This window comes from Caretta caretta, chromosome 10 (assembly GCF_965140235.1).
Source record: "Caretta caretta isolate rCarCar2 chromosome 10, rCarCar1.hap1, whole genome shotgun sequence".
Taxonomy (NCBI): Eukaryota; Metazoa; Chordata; order Testudines; family Cheloniidae; genus Caretta; species Caretta caretta.
The window spans coordinates 7949695-7966729 of record NC_134215.1 but is presented as its reverse complement, the minus strand read 5'-3'; the positions used below and the strand labels follow the sequence as shown (position 1 = coordinate 7966729).

Sequence of the window (17035 nt, the reverse complement as noted above, 5' to 3'; positions counted from 1 at the left end):
ATGCAAGGTTCCGTAATTAGAAAAATGACAGGTTTCAGAGTAACAGCCGTGTTAGTCTGTATTCGCAAAAAGAAAAGGAGAACTTGTGGCACCTTAGAGACTAACCAATTTATGCTTTTATTTATTTATTTATTTGAGCAATTTATGCTCAAATAAATTGGTTAGTCTCTAAGGTGCCACAAGTACTCCTTTTCTTTTTGTAATCAGAAAAAGTTTTAGCCCAATCAGTGCTCTGTTTTGGCAGCACAGTTCATGTGACCTCTCCCCCGAATTACTTTGTTGTGTTGAAATAAATCTTGTCATGCACTTTCAGTAACGGGAACCTTTGCACTGGGGATGAAGGGAAGTAAGTAGAGGGAAGGTTTTGATTGGAGGGGGCTATCATAAGTAAACACAGTTGCTCAGCTTCAATATAGATGTTCCATACCACATAGGGGGAGGCTTTGAAAATGCTGAGAAACACCATGAGGAATCAAAGACAAACCTGGAACAGATTAATTTAAAAAAGGGTTTTATTTTTGTAGAAAAAAATAGTAAACTTAAAACATGGAGCGTAGAAAACACTTGCATACGATTTTGTTCATGTCCAGGACACACACTACCCTACATAAAGTGCCTATTTAAAAAAAACAAAAACAAAAAAAAAAGCTTTTTTTCCCCTCCAAATCAGGCAAGACAAATGTAAACAAAAGTCAGGTTTTGACACACACCCATCTCTGCTTCTGTAAGAGAGGCCAGTGGAGGGGCCTGCCAGATGATTGCGACAGCGGGAAGTGTCCTCCTGCAGCTCTCCTGGCTCAGAGAAATGTACACACACAAAGCCCCTTTCCAGAGCTCAGTGTTGGCTGGTTTCTCAAGTCCAAACCATATCTTCCCACCCCAAGTCTCTTCTGTAAGGCAGTGCACTGGCCTATGCTGGCAAAGGTGGGGAGGTGCCTTAGAGTCAATGTCTTTCCACTACCAGGCTCCTCATCTGTGCTCAAAGTCCTCAGTCTCTCATCATTGGGGGGGGAGGGTGTCCCCAGCATCATCAGCAGCCCCCCATTGCACCCCAGAAGTGGGTGCAGAGGACAGCAGATGCAAATCATCCCCTTGGGCTGGAGGTGGGAGGTAACCTGCCCCCTGGGCAGATGCCACCCTGGCCAGGGCACATACCACCCCTGGGCAGCCAGAGTTTATTATGAAACAAGCTTCCCCCCCATGTATCTCCCTCCCTTTTTGGGGAGGGGAGGAGTGGGGCGGCAGGATGCTCCTAGCTGATCACACAGCGCTCCTTGTCCTTGGCTTGCCCGCCGCCGATGGCCTTCTCCCGGATGTACATGAGGTCACTGTGCACGCTGGGCCGGCGGGCAAAGGGGGCCACGATGCCATAGGCTTCCCTGCTGCTGCTGCCCTCGGCCCCTTCCTTCAGCAGCTTCTTGCCCTTGAGCGCCTTCTTGTGCAGCATGTCACAGTACTGCACCGAGATCTTGCGGTGCAGGTCCGGGCTCATCTCGCTGGGCAGCTTGGCCATGGCAAAGAGTGCTTGGAACATCTGGTCCAGGCTGCTGTTCTTCTTGGCGGAGATCTCGAAATAGGCACATTTCTGAGGGTCTGCCCCGACCAGCTGCTCGATCTCCCGGGGCGCTACCTCCCGGTAGAAGTCTCGGTCCCCCTTGTTGCCACAGATGACCAGGGGCACCTCCATGTTCTCCTTGGTCTTGTTCTTCAGGCAAGACTTGGTCTCCAGGATCTGCTGCTTCAGCCGCTGCACCTCCTCAAAGGAGTCCCGGTTGTCCAAGCTGAACACCAAGATGAAGACATCTCCTGCAGGAGAGAGGGGGCACAGAGAGGGGGCACGTTAGGACCTGGTCCTGGATGGAGATAGCGCCCTGTCCCCAATCAGCTCACCCAACCTCAGCACTGCCCTAAGGGCTGACCATAAACTACCGCACTGCAGGATGGAATTGTGTGTTTGTTTCAGGGTTACGGGTTGCGGGGGGGTCTTCTTGAAAAACAAGACCACCAAAATATGCCTTCGGTAATTTATGGACAGCCCCTAATTAGCCCTGGCACGAACCAGAAGCAGTGCTCTGCATTTCCCTATTTGCTCCCACCTTCGCCTGGTGCAGGGAGTTAGCAAACTTTATTTCCCTAGGCAGTTTGCTGAGCTTGCATGCAAATGCCAGCCTCTGTGGAGGGGCTTAGCTCGCTTGTGAGGGTGCAGCTGCGGAGAGAAGCAGCCAGCGAGCTCCAGGCTTTGCTGCGCTTTCAGATTTACATTGCAAGGTGTGCTGTGTGTGAGCGGCTCACACACCCCATCCAAGCCACCCCGGACAGTTGGGGGCATAGGTACTGGAAGTAGGGGGGCTGCCGCACTTCCTGGCTTGAAGTGGTTTCCATCCTGTACAGGGTTTACAGTTTGGTTCAATGGCTTTCAGCACCCCCACTAGACAAATTGTTCCAGCCCCCCTGCATGGGTGTTGGGTAAACACACCCGCCCGGCCCTTGCTTGGTTCACTTTCCTAGTGTAACCCACACACCTTCCAGGCGTGGTGTTGTGTCCAAAGTGACACCAAGACCACTTTGAGAGCCAGAGATTAACGAGTCTGCTCTACAGCCTTAGCTAACGGGCCGCTGGCTTTTGGCTCATGGGGTAGAGGCTCTTGCACTAAGCTCCAGCGGTGCCAGGTTCGATCCCGCCCGGCACCACGAGCGCCTTGGCACTCACAAAATCTTCCCCGAGGGAGCCGGAGACGTTGCAGGCAGAGAGCGGAGTGTCCCCTGGCACAAGGAGCATTCCCTGCTGGGACTTCCCCCCCCCCAGCAGCTCCCTTCCCTACCCAGAGGGACGCTGCAGCCTCCCCCCGGCCCCAGCCCTGGGAGGTGGGACCGGCCCCCCGTACCTGTCAGGATGGAGAGGCGCCGCATGGCGGGGAAGGGGTGGTTGCCCGACGTGTCCAGGATGTCCAGCTGATAGACCTCGCCGCGGATGCTGTAGAACTTGCGGTGGAAGTCCTCGATGGTGGGCGTGTACTGCTCCTCGAAGCGGCCCGTCAGGAAGCGGGAGACGATGGCCGTCTTGCCCACCTTGGAGGAGCCCAGCACCACCATGCGGTAGCAGTTCTTGGCCGGGATGCTCAGCTCGGACTCGCTCTGGCACAGCTTCTTGATCATGGCGGCGGGTCTCATGGGAGCGGGCGGCGGGGGTCTGGGGAACTGCTGGCCGCGGGACGCCCGCCTCCTCGAGCAGCCCGCGAGTCCGCTGTGAGCGGCCCCCGGGCGCCGCTGGCTTTATACAGCGCCGGGCGCGCCCGCCCCTCGGCGGCGTCACAGACCGGGGAGGCGGCTTGCAGCTGGCTGGCCGGGGGCGCGGCTTGGCGCACGGCCGCCTGTCTCTGCCTGCGCTGGGGACCCGGGGGGAGGGGGAGGACCACCATCCTGCTGCATTGCTGGAGCCCGGTCCCCGGGGCTGCAGAGCCCCCCCCCCCCCCCCTGGAGGAGACGGGGCGTCGTGCAATGGTCCTGGGCACTTTGCAATTAGCCCCCCCCCACCCTACCCCTCCCAGCTGGATTCGGTGCCACCCTCTCAGCTGGATTCGGTGCCACCCTCCTCTTGGCTACACGATCCCCGCCCCAGCTACGCCAGAAGCCATCCAGCTCCGGGCTGGTTCGTTTCAGCCCAGAGCGCTCCCGGGCAGGGAAGGGGGCTGCCTGCGGGAAGAAGGGGCGCCCCGGTGCGGGGCGGGGGGGAGAAGCGGGAAGAATCGATGGATATTGTCGGTCAATTACATACAACGGTGCCTGGCCAGGCTTTGTGAGCAGGGCAGCCCGGGGAACGGGGGGAAGATTTCCCGATCACAGTGGTTGAAAAGAGGCCGTCGATTGAGCGGGAGACGTTGACTTGTTCACGCACACGCGGATCTAGTGTCTGATTCATCCCTTTGTCACTTACACTGAAGAGCGACTGATTTGGCCTCGTCTATTTCCCCCCCACCCCTTTCTCTAGGTACCAAAGTTAGCCTCCCACGCCCCACACACAGAGCCCGGCGGGCGCCCGGACGGGTCCTAGCTATTATGATGATTGCCATTTATTCCCCCCCGCTCCCCACCGCGATTTCCCCGTTTCAGTGTAGCCCCAAGTTGCTATCCAGGCTGTGGGGGGATGGGGGCTCGAGTTCCTTTGGTTTCCCGCTGAGGTTTCAGTTCCTGTGTACCCCCCCCCCCCTGGGAATAAACAGTTTGCGGGTAAGAGGGCTCATAGAACCGGCTTTGCGGGTGCGCGCCCAGGACACTTTCCAATCCTCCTGGTGCTGGCTGGTGGAAGCTCTGGCGGTGCCCTGTTGGAGTCCGGCTCTTCTTCTTGCCTGCTGCTTTTCGCAGCCCAAAAGCCCCCCCCTTGTCTGCGACAAGCATCAACAAACGAGAAGGGGCCACTCCGCTGGCGCATTAGGCCTCGTGGGCTGGTATTTATGGCCTGCTGCCGCAGGGCTGTTATTCTGACCATTAAAAAAAAAATTTAAAATATGCTAAGACAACAATGATGCCTCGAAAAACAAACCCCTAAAAGAAGAGATTCCGAGATCAGAATGTGGCCAAACTGAAGTGCCTTGTAATCCGGAGTGTCTCCGCTAGAGGACAGCAGAGGGTGCGGTTTGCTTGTCCCTTTTCCTGAGCGCTATGTTGGATTTTATTAAGGGTGCACAGGTCAAAACGCACCTGAGAAAACAGCTGTGAGGTGAGCAGATGGATCCCCACAAACTCAGTCATCCACGCAGGTGACTGCAGACAATTCGTTGCATCAGTTGCCAAAAGACAGCGTTAGCAGGAAATGAAAAAGTGCTTGAAACAAAGTTTCCCTAGGCCAGGATGGAACTACAAGCCGCTCAGAAAGTGAGCCACATTCATTGCCAGGTGAGTTTATAATCTAAACAGACAAGACAGAGGAGAAAGAGATAGAACCTACTTGCTTGCTTAAGTACCCCATTGGTACCCCATGGGAATGTATGACCCTTGTTGAACTGGTGCCTTATGGGTGTTTTGCCGCTATGGTGCAGGCCAGGATCACCATAGCTGGGGCACGGAGATGAGCTGTCTTGGATTAAAATGCCATGTGGCTTTTATTGTAGAGCAGACCCTGTATTGGAAGGGTTTATTTTCAGATGTGGCTGGAGAGAAATCCTCCCCTCCCCCAAATATTTGGCCTTGTAAGATTTAAGATGATGGATGTTTCACAAGAACAGCTCATGAAAATCTGATGCCATTGAACCTAATCCACTTTGGCCGTAAATCTGGACTCTAGCCGAATCCTAATCCAGAAGCGAATGTAAACACTGGCCATCTCTACAGCTATAAAATGCAGCTGCCTCTGGGGTGGAATGCAGCAGCCATTTAAACAGCCCACAGAAACCCAGTTGTTGGGAAACATCATAGCCAGTTGAAGCCGCAAGGGGGATTTTAGGCAGAGCATATGATTCCCAAAATGGGAATGTTATTGCTCTATAAATGAGAGTGCGAGGTCAGGAGGTTTATTAGACAGTCCTAAAGCACAAGTTGATCAATCCCCAGAATAACAAAGATCACTTAATAGAAGTGGTTGACTGAAAACAGCAAGGGAGTTAGGAAGTGCTTGTTCCTCTCGGCTAGACAAATCGAACATCTCCATCAGAATTTATTGCTAACCACACACTTAATAATCATGTCCAGAGGGAGTAAAAATAGCTTGTTCAAAGCCTCCTCTCAAGTTGGCTCTTCTCAGTATGTGGAAAATCCATTTGCTCCCTTTGTGAGGCTCCCTGGTGATAGGAAAGGCAGCGTGTTCTTCATCCAGAGGCAGCTCCATGCCATCGACACATGCTGAACAGCAAAACCAGGTGCACGGAAATCTGGACAATTCCAGCTAGGATCAGGAATGAGCTTGGGTTTTTCATTCGGATGCAAGCTGCAAGCAGGATGTGACCAAACTGGAGAGAGTCCAGAGGAGAGCAACAAAAACAATAAGAGGTTTAGACAACATGACCTACAAGGAAAGAATTGGGCGAGTTCAGTCTAGAGATGAGAAGGCTGATGATAACAGACTTCCAAGATGTAAAGGGTTTTTATAAAGAGGACGGTGATCAATTATTCTCTGTATTGGCTGAAGGTAGAGCAAGAAGTAATGGGCTTAATCTGCAGCAAGGGAGATTTAAGTGAGCTATTCGGAAAAACGTTCTAACGCTAAGGCTGGAACAGGTGACCCAGGGCGGTTGCGGAATCCACATCACTGGACGGTTTTAAGAACAGGTTAGACAAACACCTGTCAGGGATGGTCTCACTATATTTAAGCCATCTCAGTGCAGGGCGGGTGGACTAGATGACCTCTTGAGGCCCTCCATGAGTCCGCAGCTAGTTGAGATGCCCTGTCCTATGACTGAAATGACTGAGGACACCTAGGTAATGTCTGCTAACCATGCCCAGGTGGAACCATTCAGGGCCAGGGAGCTCTCAATGCAGGGCCATCTGACCCACTGGCCTTTCTGGTCAGACAAATCCCAACTGTGTTGTTTTTCAGGGTACAGTGCCAGGCTCAACTGTTTTCCGGCGACCCTGTTTTCCCATCCACGGTTGGCTGCACACACACCAAGATGGTGGAGCAGCCATTCTCGCAGGACCCAAGGCAGCAGAAAGTGCAGGTGTAGAGATGATTTTGTGAGATTTCTACCCTGCGGAATCAAAAGTTGGTGGGAGTTCATGAAGCTTAAACAGTGTTCAAAGCAGAATTCGATCATGGGGGTTGGGGGTGGTAGCTGTGAGCTTGCTGAGTCCCTACAAACACACATGTCAGATGAACATAGGGTGGTCAGACAGCGAGCATGTGACACCGCCATTGGGTTTAACAAGGTTCATGATTGTCTTTGGATCTAAGACACACAGCCCCTTGCTGGCAGACGGTAACACTGATCAGCATCTCATGGCTGTTATTACACAGCTATCCAGTTTGGCTCTGCTTGGGCTCATGCCGCACGGGGAGGATAGTATTGTGTCTTTTGCACATTTTACAGATGGGTGGATGGGGGAACAAATGGGCTTATGCAATTTGCCTAAGATCACACATGAGCATCAATGACAGGACACATACAGAACCCAGGAGTCCTGACTCCCAGTCCCTCTTTGGTCTAACCACTAGATCAAACTCCCCTCGAGCTGGGAACGGAACCCTGGCTCCCAGTCTGCTTGCTCTGACCATACCAGTCCATGGAACGTCCTCCCAGAGCTGGGAGCAGAACCCCGGAGTCCGGATTTCCAGTCCCTTGCTGTAGCCTCTAGAGACAACCCCAAACGGGAGGGACTTCATTCCTGATGTCTCCCCACTGGGGCTGTGTTGCTGACTCACCACGACTCTCTAAAAGGCGCTCCTTTCATCAGAGCATACAGTTACCAGGAGTGCATTGATTCTATTATCCCTCTTCACTTAGCTTAATAAAGAGCCGCACATGCATTGTGTCATAGGGTTTTTTTCATCTCTCTTGACTAAGGGCCCTCTGCTATGCTCCGTCCAAAGCGCTGTAATAACATCTCGCCCTGCTGGAACAGAGGGGGCTTGGAAAGCAATTGGTAAATATTACACTGGGCTTTTTCTCGCCAATCTTTTGACGTCAGCGTGGAGCCAGTGATGAGCTATGGCCCCACAGAGCCCTCTTAACGGGAGAGCTCTCTCTTTCTTCCTTCTGCTCTTCTCCCCAAGGCCGTTGCTGCTGTCACTTGCGTTCCAGAAACTTTCCCAACTTTCTGCCCGTCTGTCCTTTCTCTGGGCCGGGGACGGCGACAGGGCTGTGCGTCTCCCTGGCGGGGAGCGGGTGAATTGCTCAGGGCAGGGGCTGTCTTTTGGGTCTGCATTTGTGGAGCACCTGGGGGTCCGTGATTGAGGCCCCACCCGCTATTACAATATGAATACTAAATAATAATCATTAATAACACAATGGTGTTTCCCAGGAGCAGTAACTGGTCATCAAAAGCCAGCAGCAATGCATGGGGGGGGGGGGGCACGGGGAGGGAGGGGAGCATGTGGGGAGCATGATTCGTTGCTTGGCTTGTACTGCACAGGCTAACATGGAGTGAGCATGCTCAGTGAAATCTGCTGAAGCCGCTGCCCTCACTCTGCACCCCGCCCTGCACTGGCGGGCGTTACGGGTCATCTCTGTCAAAAGCTGGACACTGGAAGGGCTCTATAAATCCATGGGAGGGGTTGCTGTACATTTCATTCCCCTGTCCCCACCCATGCGCCTCCTCTTTCCCACAGGAAAAGTGCCCAAGTGGCACCACAGATAAATCCATTGGGGGAAAGCGTCTGATTAAATCAAGATGCAACATCCACTGGTTCTATTAATTCCATATATTATTAGCCTGCCTCATTTTATTAAATCACCTCTAAGACTTTTCCACAGCTGTACGTAGTTTGCAGCATATCATCTCTCCCAGCTGGAATGCAATACAGAACCCTAAGTAGTTCATTAGTGGATTGTGGGGGTTTTTGCCCGTTTCTCTGGCAATGATTGTCTGCGTATCTCTGTTTTTTCCAATACTTGGGATTTGGTACAGAACCACCCTGAAAGCCTGAGACATCTCTAAATTCCCTAATTTCTTGAGTCATCAAAGCAGGGAAATCACTAATTAATCATCTTGAAAACAGCTCTTGAGCCAATGCAAATTGAAGACAATGAGACTCTTTCAACGGGCTTTGGATCAGACCCATGGCATGACATTGTCTCCAGACATACTGCATTTATTCCCAAGATATTGTAATTTTGCTGGGCTTTTTGTTTGCGGAGGAGGGGGCAGGGCCACTGCAAATAAGAACAGAAAAGAGGTTGATTCTCCACTTTGGCACGTTCAAGACAAGGTGTCACAGGTTGGGCTTGGCTCTTCATTGGCAACTACTTGCAAAGCTGTTCCAGCTGCTGCTTAACATTCCAGCCACGTGTACTCAGACTGACTTCCTGACGTCTCCTCCAAACTCTTCCCTACTGCAATTCATGCCTCCCCCTCCAGGTTCCATGCAGTCTGGGTCCATTGTATTTCCTCCCAGCAAAGAATTAGCCTACTCCAGAAACTCAAACCCATCTTAGACCGCTCAGACATGGAAATGCTGTTTTCTTTCTAGGCCCTTCCTCTACTGACTGTGGGGCCCTTTGCTCTTTGGTGGGTCACAGTGAGGGATAGTCCTTTCTTTGATGCAAGGAGCTACATTATGATATAATCAAAGAGCCTTGAAGAACACAAGGCTAGGCAAGGAAGGCCTATGGCAGCCACAGTGGAAGTACTTTGGAAGATACCATGGGTGGAGAAGGATGCACAATCACTCTGCAAAGAAGCTTCAGCGTGATATCAAAAGCAGAAGTGCACTGTCTTTACACTAGTACAGTCACAGTATTGTAAAGATAAAGTTGTCTGCTAGAAAGGTGGCTAGGAAGAGAGCATTGGACATGTAGCATCCCTTCCAATAGCCTTCCAAGGCAATTCATATCTTCTTCCACAAAACTCCCTTCCACCTCCGATAAGGTCCTGTTACATTTTGAATTCCCCATCACAATTTCATGGATAGGCCTCTTGCAAGCCGTGCATGTTGCCAGCAATCCACAGCTTGCACAAAGCGTCCGCATGTTCGGCAGCCGATGGAGGTCATCCCCTGCCTGATTGCACGTGGAGGCAAGACTTTGCACCTCATTTCCTCCTTTGGGCCGTTCTTCTAGCTCAGGGGTAGGCAAACTTTTTGGCCCGAGGGAAATGAGAAACTGAGAAACTGTGTGGAGGGCCGGGTATGGAAGGCTGTGCCTCCCCAAACAGCCTGGCCCAAGTCCCCTATCTGCCCCCTCCCACTTCCCACTCCCTGACTGCCCCCCTCAAAACCCCCGACCCATCCAACCCCCGCTGGTCCTTGTCCCCTGACTGCCCCGTCCCCCAGGACCCCACCCCCTATCCAACCCCCCCGCTCCCTGTCCCCTGACTGCCCCGACCCCTATCCACACTCCCACCCCCCCCAGACAGGACCCCCGGGACTCCCACGCCTCTCCAACGCCCCCTGTTCTCCGTCCCCTGACTGCCCCCTCTAGAACCTCCGCCCCATCCAACTGCCCCCTCCTCTCTGCCCCCCGGGATCCCCTGCCCCTTATCCAACCGCCCGCCCCCTTACCATGCTGCTCAGAGCAGCAGGAGCTTGCAGCCCCGCCGCCTGGCCGGAGCCAGCCATGCCACCCGCGCTGCCCGGCAGGAGAGGCGGGCCAGAGTGCTGGCAGCGCACTGAGGCTGAGGGGGAGGGCCCCGACCGGGAGCTCAGGGGCCGGGCAGGATGGGCCCGCGGGCCGTAGTTTGCCCACCTCTGCTCTACCCGTTGCCTAGGGTGACCAGAGGTCCCAATATTAGGGGCTTTGTCCTATATGTGCAACTATCCCACCCCCGGAAAAAAAAGTGTCCCAATTTTTCACACTTGCTATCTGGTCACGCTACCCTGTGGCCGGGAGGGATACTGCAGAGGCTGGGAGTTGTGACGGAGCCAGGGAGATGGGGCGAGATCTACCTCTTCTTGCTGTGTAAGTCTTAACAAAAATTGACCTCTACCAGCAGCAGCAGAGTTTGCTGGATTTTTCTGGTGAATTTGCCCCCAAATAATTGTTTGGGGGCAGTGAAACTATTCTTGAATTTGGGTTAAATGTAGCCAATAGTTTTAGCCATAACTCCCCCCCTCCAAAACAAAAACAAAAAACCTGGAAAAATGAACCTGGAAACATTGAAATCTCTCATTCAGCCATTTTCAAACCAAAACGCTTCACGATTTCACTTAGCAAATGTTGATTCGAATCGACGTTTGAAACCTTTTGTTTGACCCAAATGAAATTTTTTTTTTCCATTTTGTTTTGGCAGGAAAAAATGTCAGTTTTGGCTCGAAACGAAGCGATTTTCTTTTTCCCGTTTGGCCCCCAAATGGAAAAATCAATTATTTCCTCACTCTAATCATCAGTCCTCCAGAAACACTGGCAAGTAGGAGGAGCCCTCCTGGGTGCTTAGCACATGGGTGTAATGGCCTTCGTGTAAGGCGGTGGATTTTTCCTTTGGCCCTCATCTTCTTAGCTGGGAAGGGACAGCTGATAATCGTCTGGCATCCTCCTCCCCAGCCCCTGTTTATCAGCGCTGCCTCCCTACCGTGTGTATTGGGAGGAAACACGCGGCCCACGTGTCCTGGGTGTTGAGCCTCTGTTGACTGAAGAGTTTTTCAGGAGTGCGGGCGAGATTGGCGCAAATGAGACGCACGCAGTGTGACTCACCACTGTTGGTTTGCAAGTGGTGGCCCTTGGAGGAGGCTGGAATATTGAAGGGACACCGGGTAGTACAGTGTGGGGCAGCAGCTGGTTCCATAACAGACTGAACATTAAAGCTCTTTGATGCTGGAATATAAGAACGGCCACACTGGGTCAGCCCAGTGGTCCATCTAGCCCAGCATCCTGTCTCTGACAGTGGCCACTCCCAGCACTTCAGGGGGAGTGTGCAGAACATGGCAGTTCTGGAGAGATCCACTCCTGTCTTCCCCTCTTGGCAGTCAGAGATTCAGAGTCCCCCCGAGCATGGGGGTGCATCGTTTGACCATCTTGGCAATAGCTATTGATGGACCTTTGCCATGAACGTATCTAATTCTCTGACTGCCCCAGGCCTTCTCGGAACTGGGACTCCCAAAGGGTGCAAGGCCAGCTGCTGGGAGCTCTAGCGTAGACAAGGCTCAGATGCACTTAGTACTTTCCCCAGTATGTTACCGTGCCCTAGGAATCTGCTCGTGCACGGCATTGTCACTCACGGCCCTGTCCCATGAAATTGAAGGTACAGAGGCCAGGTGGTGCAGGAGAGCTCAGCAACATGGGCCACAGGCTGGTATTAAAGTCATAGAGAAGCAACAACACAGCTGTTTGCATGGCACATGGATAGCAGATGCAATGTACCTTAATTTGTTCTGTCTCCCATACCCAGAGGCTTTATACCTACCTGGTTATAAGCTGTGTACTGAGTGAAACCAGTTCACATGAGCCTCATCTAGTTAGACTGCTGGGACAGTGGTTATGAAGGACCGATTGTTTAGAAATAGCATTCGCTATTGTGCTGCAGTGATTAGAAGAATGGCTCAGTGTCCGTCTGCCAGCGGGGAGAGAGGCATTAACATGTACCAGAGCTGTACCCGGAAACGTACCTTCTGTTTGCTTTGAAAGCATGGCAGCCTACCTGGGATTAGGGAGAAAATGTCACCTGTAACCAGAGACACCCTAAGCAAAGCACAGCCCTCCCTGAAATATAGGACATGGAGAGCAGGGAGCCAGCTGCCAAGTCACTGCAGGATTCAAGCAGGTTCCTGCGGAAATATCAGCTGCTACCAATAGAACATCTTGGAAACAAAGCCCTTCAAAGGGCAGATGTAGCATACTAGGGAGCATCAACCGGACCACTACAAGACAGGCCAGGCTCTTGGAAGACTATATTACAGACTTAGACATGTCACTTGTCTGCCCCACGTCCTTCGCTTCGGCCCCGACTGCCTAGAGATAGCTGAGGAGGTAACGTTTGGAGCAAAGACAGAACACAAGGCAGGGTTGTGGGGTGGAGCAGGGCACTTCCCATTCAAGTACTGACCTAGCCTGTCCCTACTTAGCTTGGCTGGTGAGATCAAAGCAAATGGGGCTGTGGATTTGGTTACTCAAACGGAACTTTCCGTTCAAGCTGGGGTGATTCTGGGGTTTATCAGGTGCCTTCCAGGCAACCAGCTGATTCTCTGGAGGGTACAGAGAACAAGAACAGGGGATATGAGGGGAACAATCTGGTCCTTCCCACTCTTGGGCTGCCATCAGACCGAGTCTGCCGTGCCCCACCGAGACCATCCAATTGTGATAGGGTAATAGGGCACGTCGCACATCCGTGGGTTGGCCTGGACTGGACTGGGTGACTGGCCGCATTTTCTTCACCCAGCTGAGCTTCTCACAGGGGGGCGTCACCTTGTAATAACACAGCTGGTACTAATGGCCCCTTTGCTCCAATGCAAAGCCGATGGAACTGTACCACGGAGGGAAGGCAGAGGGTCAGTTTTCTTTCTGAAAATGTCCTCTTTTCGTAGGTCCCTTATGACATCAAGGTAGGTTGGGGTGACGGCCCTTAGACTTCCACGAGCCCAACGCCTGTGCTGGCTAGTTAGGAGTAATTCAAGTACGCCTGTACAATTCTTGCAGTCTGTGGAGTGGCCTGGCAGACACCTTAGCATAATGGGATTATCGTGTCGTGGGGAGAATTCCCTCCAAAGCAGCTGAGGTTCCCAACTTTTGCTGTTTACTTACAGTCACAAAACAATATCACTGCCTGTAGTTAACTGCGTCTCAGTGTTGTTACCAACCCTCTGACCCCCGTGAAATTCATCGGCAAGAGGCAAACATCCAGGCAGCTGATGTTGTGCCAATGAATGCTACATTGAAGATGAATTTCCTTCCTCTCCCAGATATTCCCTCCCTGATTTACACCAGTGCCTGTTCTTGACAGGGGACTCAGGGAATTAAAGGGAAGCGAAATGGCTGGAGCTAAGCCTGTCACGTCGATTCTTTCCCTGATAATGTACTGACTGCGCTCGGCTGAGTGGGATGGCTGAAGAGGGTCTCAGGCAGAGATCCTTAGTGGCCTCTAATATTTAGCACAGAACAGTGCGTAGAGCTGACGTATCTGCAGCCTCTGCGCTTGGGACACTTCGAACAGCAGGGACTTTCTGAAAGTCTCTTGCTGAGTGTGGCAGGTCACTCCGGCGCATGGCGCTGCAACCAGGAACCACCTGTGCTGGCAGTCCTGTGACCCGGGACCCACCCGTAACTCACAGCTGGCCGCATGGCTGCAACAAACCGCTCAGCAGCGCTACCCTGGCGGCTTGGAACTTCACGCCACAATCAAGGTGGAATTCAGATCCTCATGCTCCAGAAGCACTGGCCAAAGCAGAATCTGCAGTAACTTGTGAGCAATATAAGGCTGACGATGCATGACTGAGCAGTTCTTATGCCAGCAGAGAAAAGGAATAGACACGCACACTTGACTGTTTCATTACTGATTATACCAGTGGTTCTCTACCCACAGGCCACTTGCCAATCAGCACACAGCTGCAGCCCATGTAACATCCTCAGGGCCATACAGGCAGTATATATATTGTCAGATTTCAGAGTAGCAGCCGTGTTAGTCTGCATTCGCAAAAAGGAAAGGAGGACTTGTGGCACCTTAGAGACTAACCAATTTATTTATATCGTGTGGCTGCAGCCCATATGACACATAGAGAGCTGCATATGCGGCCCACAATGGTAAACAGGTTGAGAAGCACTGGATTATATCCTAGGTGAAATCCCATCACTGCCCAGCAATTTGCTGCTGTCCGTTTAGTTTCTTAATAGGGATTCAAATATGAACCCATTGTGCTAATCAGCCTACGACAACCACAGCACCTGTGAACAACAGGAAAATGGTCTCCAGGAATCCATGGTCTGTAGTTATTGCTCTTTTTCAATAATTTTCCCAGGCTGGCATATTAGTTCTTATGAGAAGATTTAATGGACTGGGAAGAACGGATGGAAATCAAGGAACAGGGCATAGCATGGCAAGCCTGATTGGAATCAGATGTGGGAGTGATAGTTTCCTATAGATCAGAAAGACTATGAAAATGGTGTTCTCTGGCATTGATTAGGAGGTGCTGGTTAACCCAGGGTTTTAATTAGGAGGTTCTGAAAGTTCCCACAAGCAAACAAGCCTGAGATTCCTGGCCACAAAGCACTTCCGGTGCAACACTTTAAAAGGTGGCAGAAAGACACATAATGTGGGCAGGTGTGTTTTCACAAGAGCCTCTTTCCTTTATCCACATTTCTTTATTGGTGTTTGTGTAAGAAATTTCCCCTGTAGTTGTGATCTGGGGCCCAGGAAAAGGTTTATGTACAAAGGAGCTTAAGTGGCACTGGCCTGGTTAGGAGATCATTAGTCAGCCAATGGAAGTTGCATTGACAATGGAATGGTCAGTGAGGGGTCCAAAACAAAACTGCAGATCCAGGATCTGGATCTCTCCATAATGAGCAGAACCAGAATCCCAGATCCATGCACTCTGGGACTCGCAGATTCAAAAACTGGATCTCAGTCTGAACCTCCCCGGATTTCCGGGCGGCAAACTCAGATCCGAGCTCGGCTCAGGACCCAGGGTTTTGGTTTGGGCCCATCTCTGATAAGGACTTTACCTTGTGTTTCCTTAGTTGAGTGCACTGTCACTCCCTGCCCTGTTTGTGGGTAGAACTGTTCAGAACTGATCCCTCCTGGCACAGAGAACACTCCAATGCTTTTGCCTACACAGGAGGATTCCTCCTCTCTTAATAAAGCTGTTACGGCTGCATCCCCCTTAGCTTGGAAGCAGCATGATCTAGTGGACTGAAACACGGGTCACTCTCAGGGACTCCTCATTGCTCATCTGCCACGGACTCACTGTCTGACCATTGGCAAGATCGGTCCCTTTGTTGTGCCTCAGTTTCCCCAAGATTCAGAACCACAACCTGACTTCTAGGAGAGCTATAAGGATGAATTCGCTAATGTTGGTGCAGAGTCTTGGAGCTGAAATGCAGTCGAGCTGGGCAAACAGCGGGAAGCATTTATTTCCCTCTGGCCTCTCAAATACTATTACTGTACAGCAGCACTCGGTGCGCTGTAGAGTAAATGCTAGTTCTTTTTAAACCATTTTCCACTCGTGCCAGCTCAGATGAGAAGATCAGGGTTTATTTACCTGGCAGCCCATGTTTATTCTTCAAAGGGCTGCACTGGCTAACAGTGTTTGTTTAAAGTGGTGAATGCCTGATAGCCCTTCCTCCCAGTGCCATCGGTCTACGAAATGCAGCTTGCGGGTCCAAAGCAAACATTAGCAACTGATCACACGTGCCCCAGAGCTGTTAGGAAGGGCTTGGGGGTTTGTCTTTGGTTTTCAGAACAACATGCAGTGCCCTGCTTAGGCCACAGTCACCTGATGCAAAAGAACTGTAGGTTAGTGTCTCAGCAGAGGCCAGGTGCCTCCAGTCCCTGAACAGTCACTCTGTAACATAGCTGGGCCCGTTCAATCCTCCTGAACTCTGGGGACATTCGGTCCAGGAATGAAATGTCGTGGCTCACCTCTCCTCTCCTGCTGTTTCTTGTAGGGGAGAGACAGAAGACTCAACCTCACTAACTCTAATGGGGAGGCTTGCGTTGAGGCTGCTGGATACAACCCAACCCTGGGTGTTCTCCAAGACTTACTAAACAAATATCTCCCGTGCAGTTTAAGGTCAACCACACAGCATCCCCCTAAGTCCTGGCCTTTGAGGTCATGGAAGGGACGGGAGCCCACATGCCACTTATCTTTGAGTGGTATGATCAGCTGCTTTGGTTGCTCAAATCAAAACAAAGTGGAAGTTCCCACCGTGGGATCAAAGACTTGGGAAGACGTGTCTTATTGTGTGAGTAGCCAGACTGGGACTTTCAGTCACCCAGGAGCAATTCAATACTATTTCATTCTCTCAGACATGCTGTATTACCCCAAAGCACCAAGTCTTTTAGGTCATCTAGTCCATCCCCAAGTTATTGAAAGATTGTTCCCTTCCAGTTTTGTTTTCTAGCACTTTATCCAATCTAGTTCTAAGTAGGTTTCCGTGCTGATGGAGGAAATAACTACTGGCTCCTACTGGGTGGTTTTAATAGTGAGAACTAGGCTGCCAGACACAGAGATGACATCAAACCAGTAATTTCAATTCAGAAACACTGTGCTAGGTCATCAGAGAGGAGTTAAATCTTTCCTTCGAAATGGCGAGGGTAGTCTCATAATCCTTCCCTGAAAGTCAAACATTGTCCACAAATTCTAAATGGAGCCTTTGTTTTTTGTCTTTCCACTGTGGCCTTCGTAGTAAAGAATATTCCGCCCAAGTCACACCTGAGTTTACCATGCTGGTACCCATGGAATCTAAGCAATAACCTGCCTGGAAAAAAAGACAAACCTTGGATCCCAATCAGAATTTTGTTATAA

At 51.5% G+C, this 17035-nt stretch overlaps 1 protein-coding gene across 2 annotated transcripts; it reads right to left on the bottom strand.

Annotated features, from left to right (window-relative positions):
* Window positions 1–494: 494 nt before the first annotated feature.
* Window positions 495–3263, bottom strand: RASD1 (ras related dexamethasone induced 1). Of its 2 annotated transcripts, none has more exons than XM_048867622.2 (2): window positions 2886–3259; window positions 495–1806 (listed from the first exon to the last, which is right to left on the bottom strand). In XM_048867622.2, exons 1-2 carry the CDS (start codon window positions 3169–3171, stop codon window positions 1253–1255), a joined length of 840 nt encoding a protein of 279 aa, XP_048723579.1. In that variant the 5' UTR covers window positions 3172–3259; the 3' UTR covers window positions 495–1252. The 2 variants fall into 2 exon arrangements, with proteins under 2 accessions (XP_048723579.1, XP_074973682.1); XM_075117581.1 differs by having other exon boundaries at window positions 1312–1732; window positions 2886–3263.
* Window positions 3264–17035: the final 13772 nt, after the last annotated feature.

Bases quoted from the DNA above. Each gene is read 5' to 3' on its own strand.
- RASD1 (XM_048867622.2), bottom strand. From the start codon at position 3,171: ATGAGACCCGCCGCCATGATCAAGAAGCTGTGCCAGAGCGAGTCCGAG. The intron at 1,807-2,885 runs GTACGGGGGGCC...TCTCTCCTGCAG, and splicing joins GCGCCTCTCCATCCTGACAG to GAGATGTCTTCATCTTGGTG.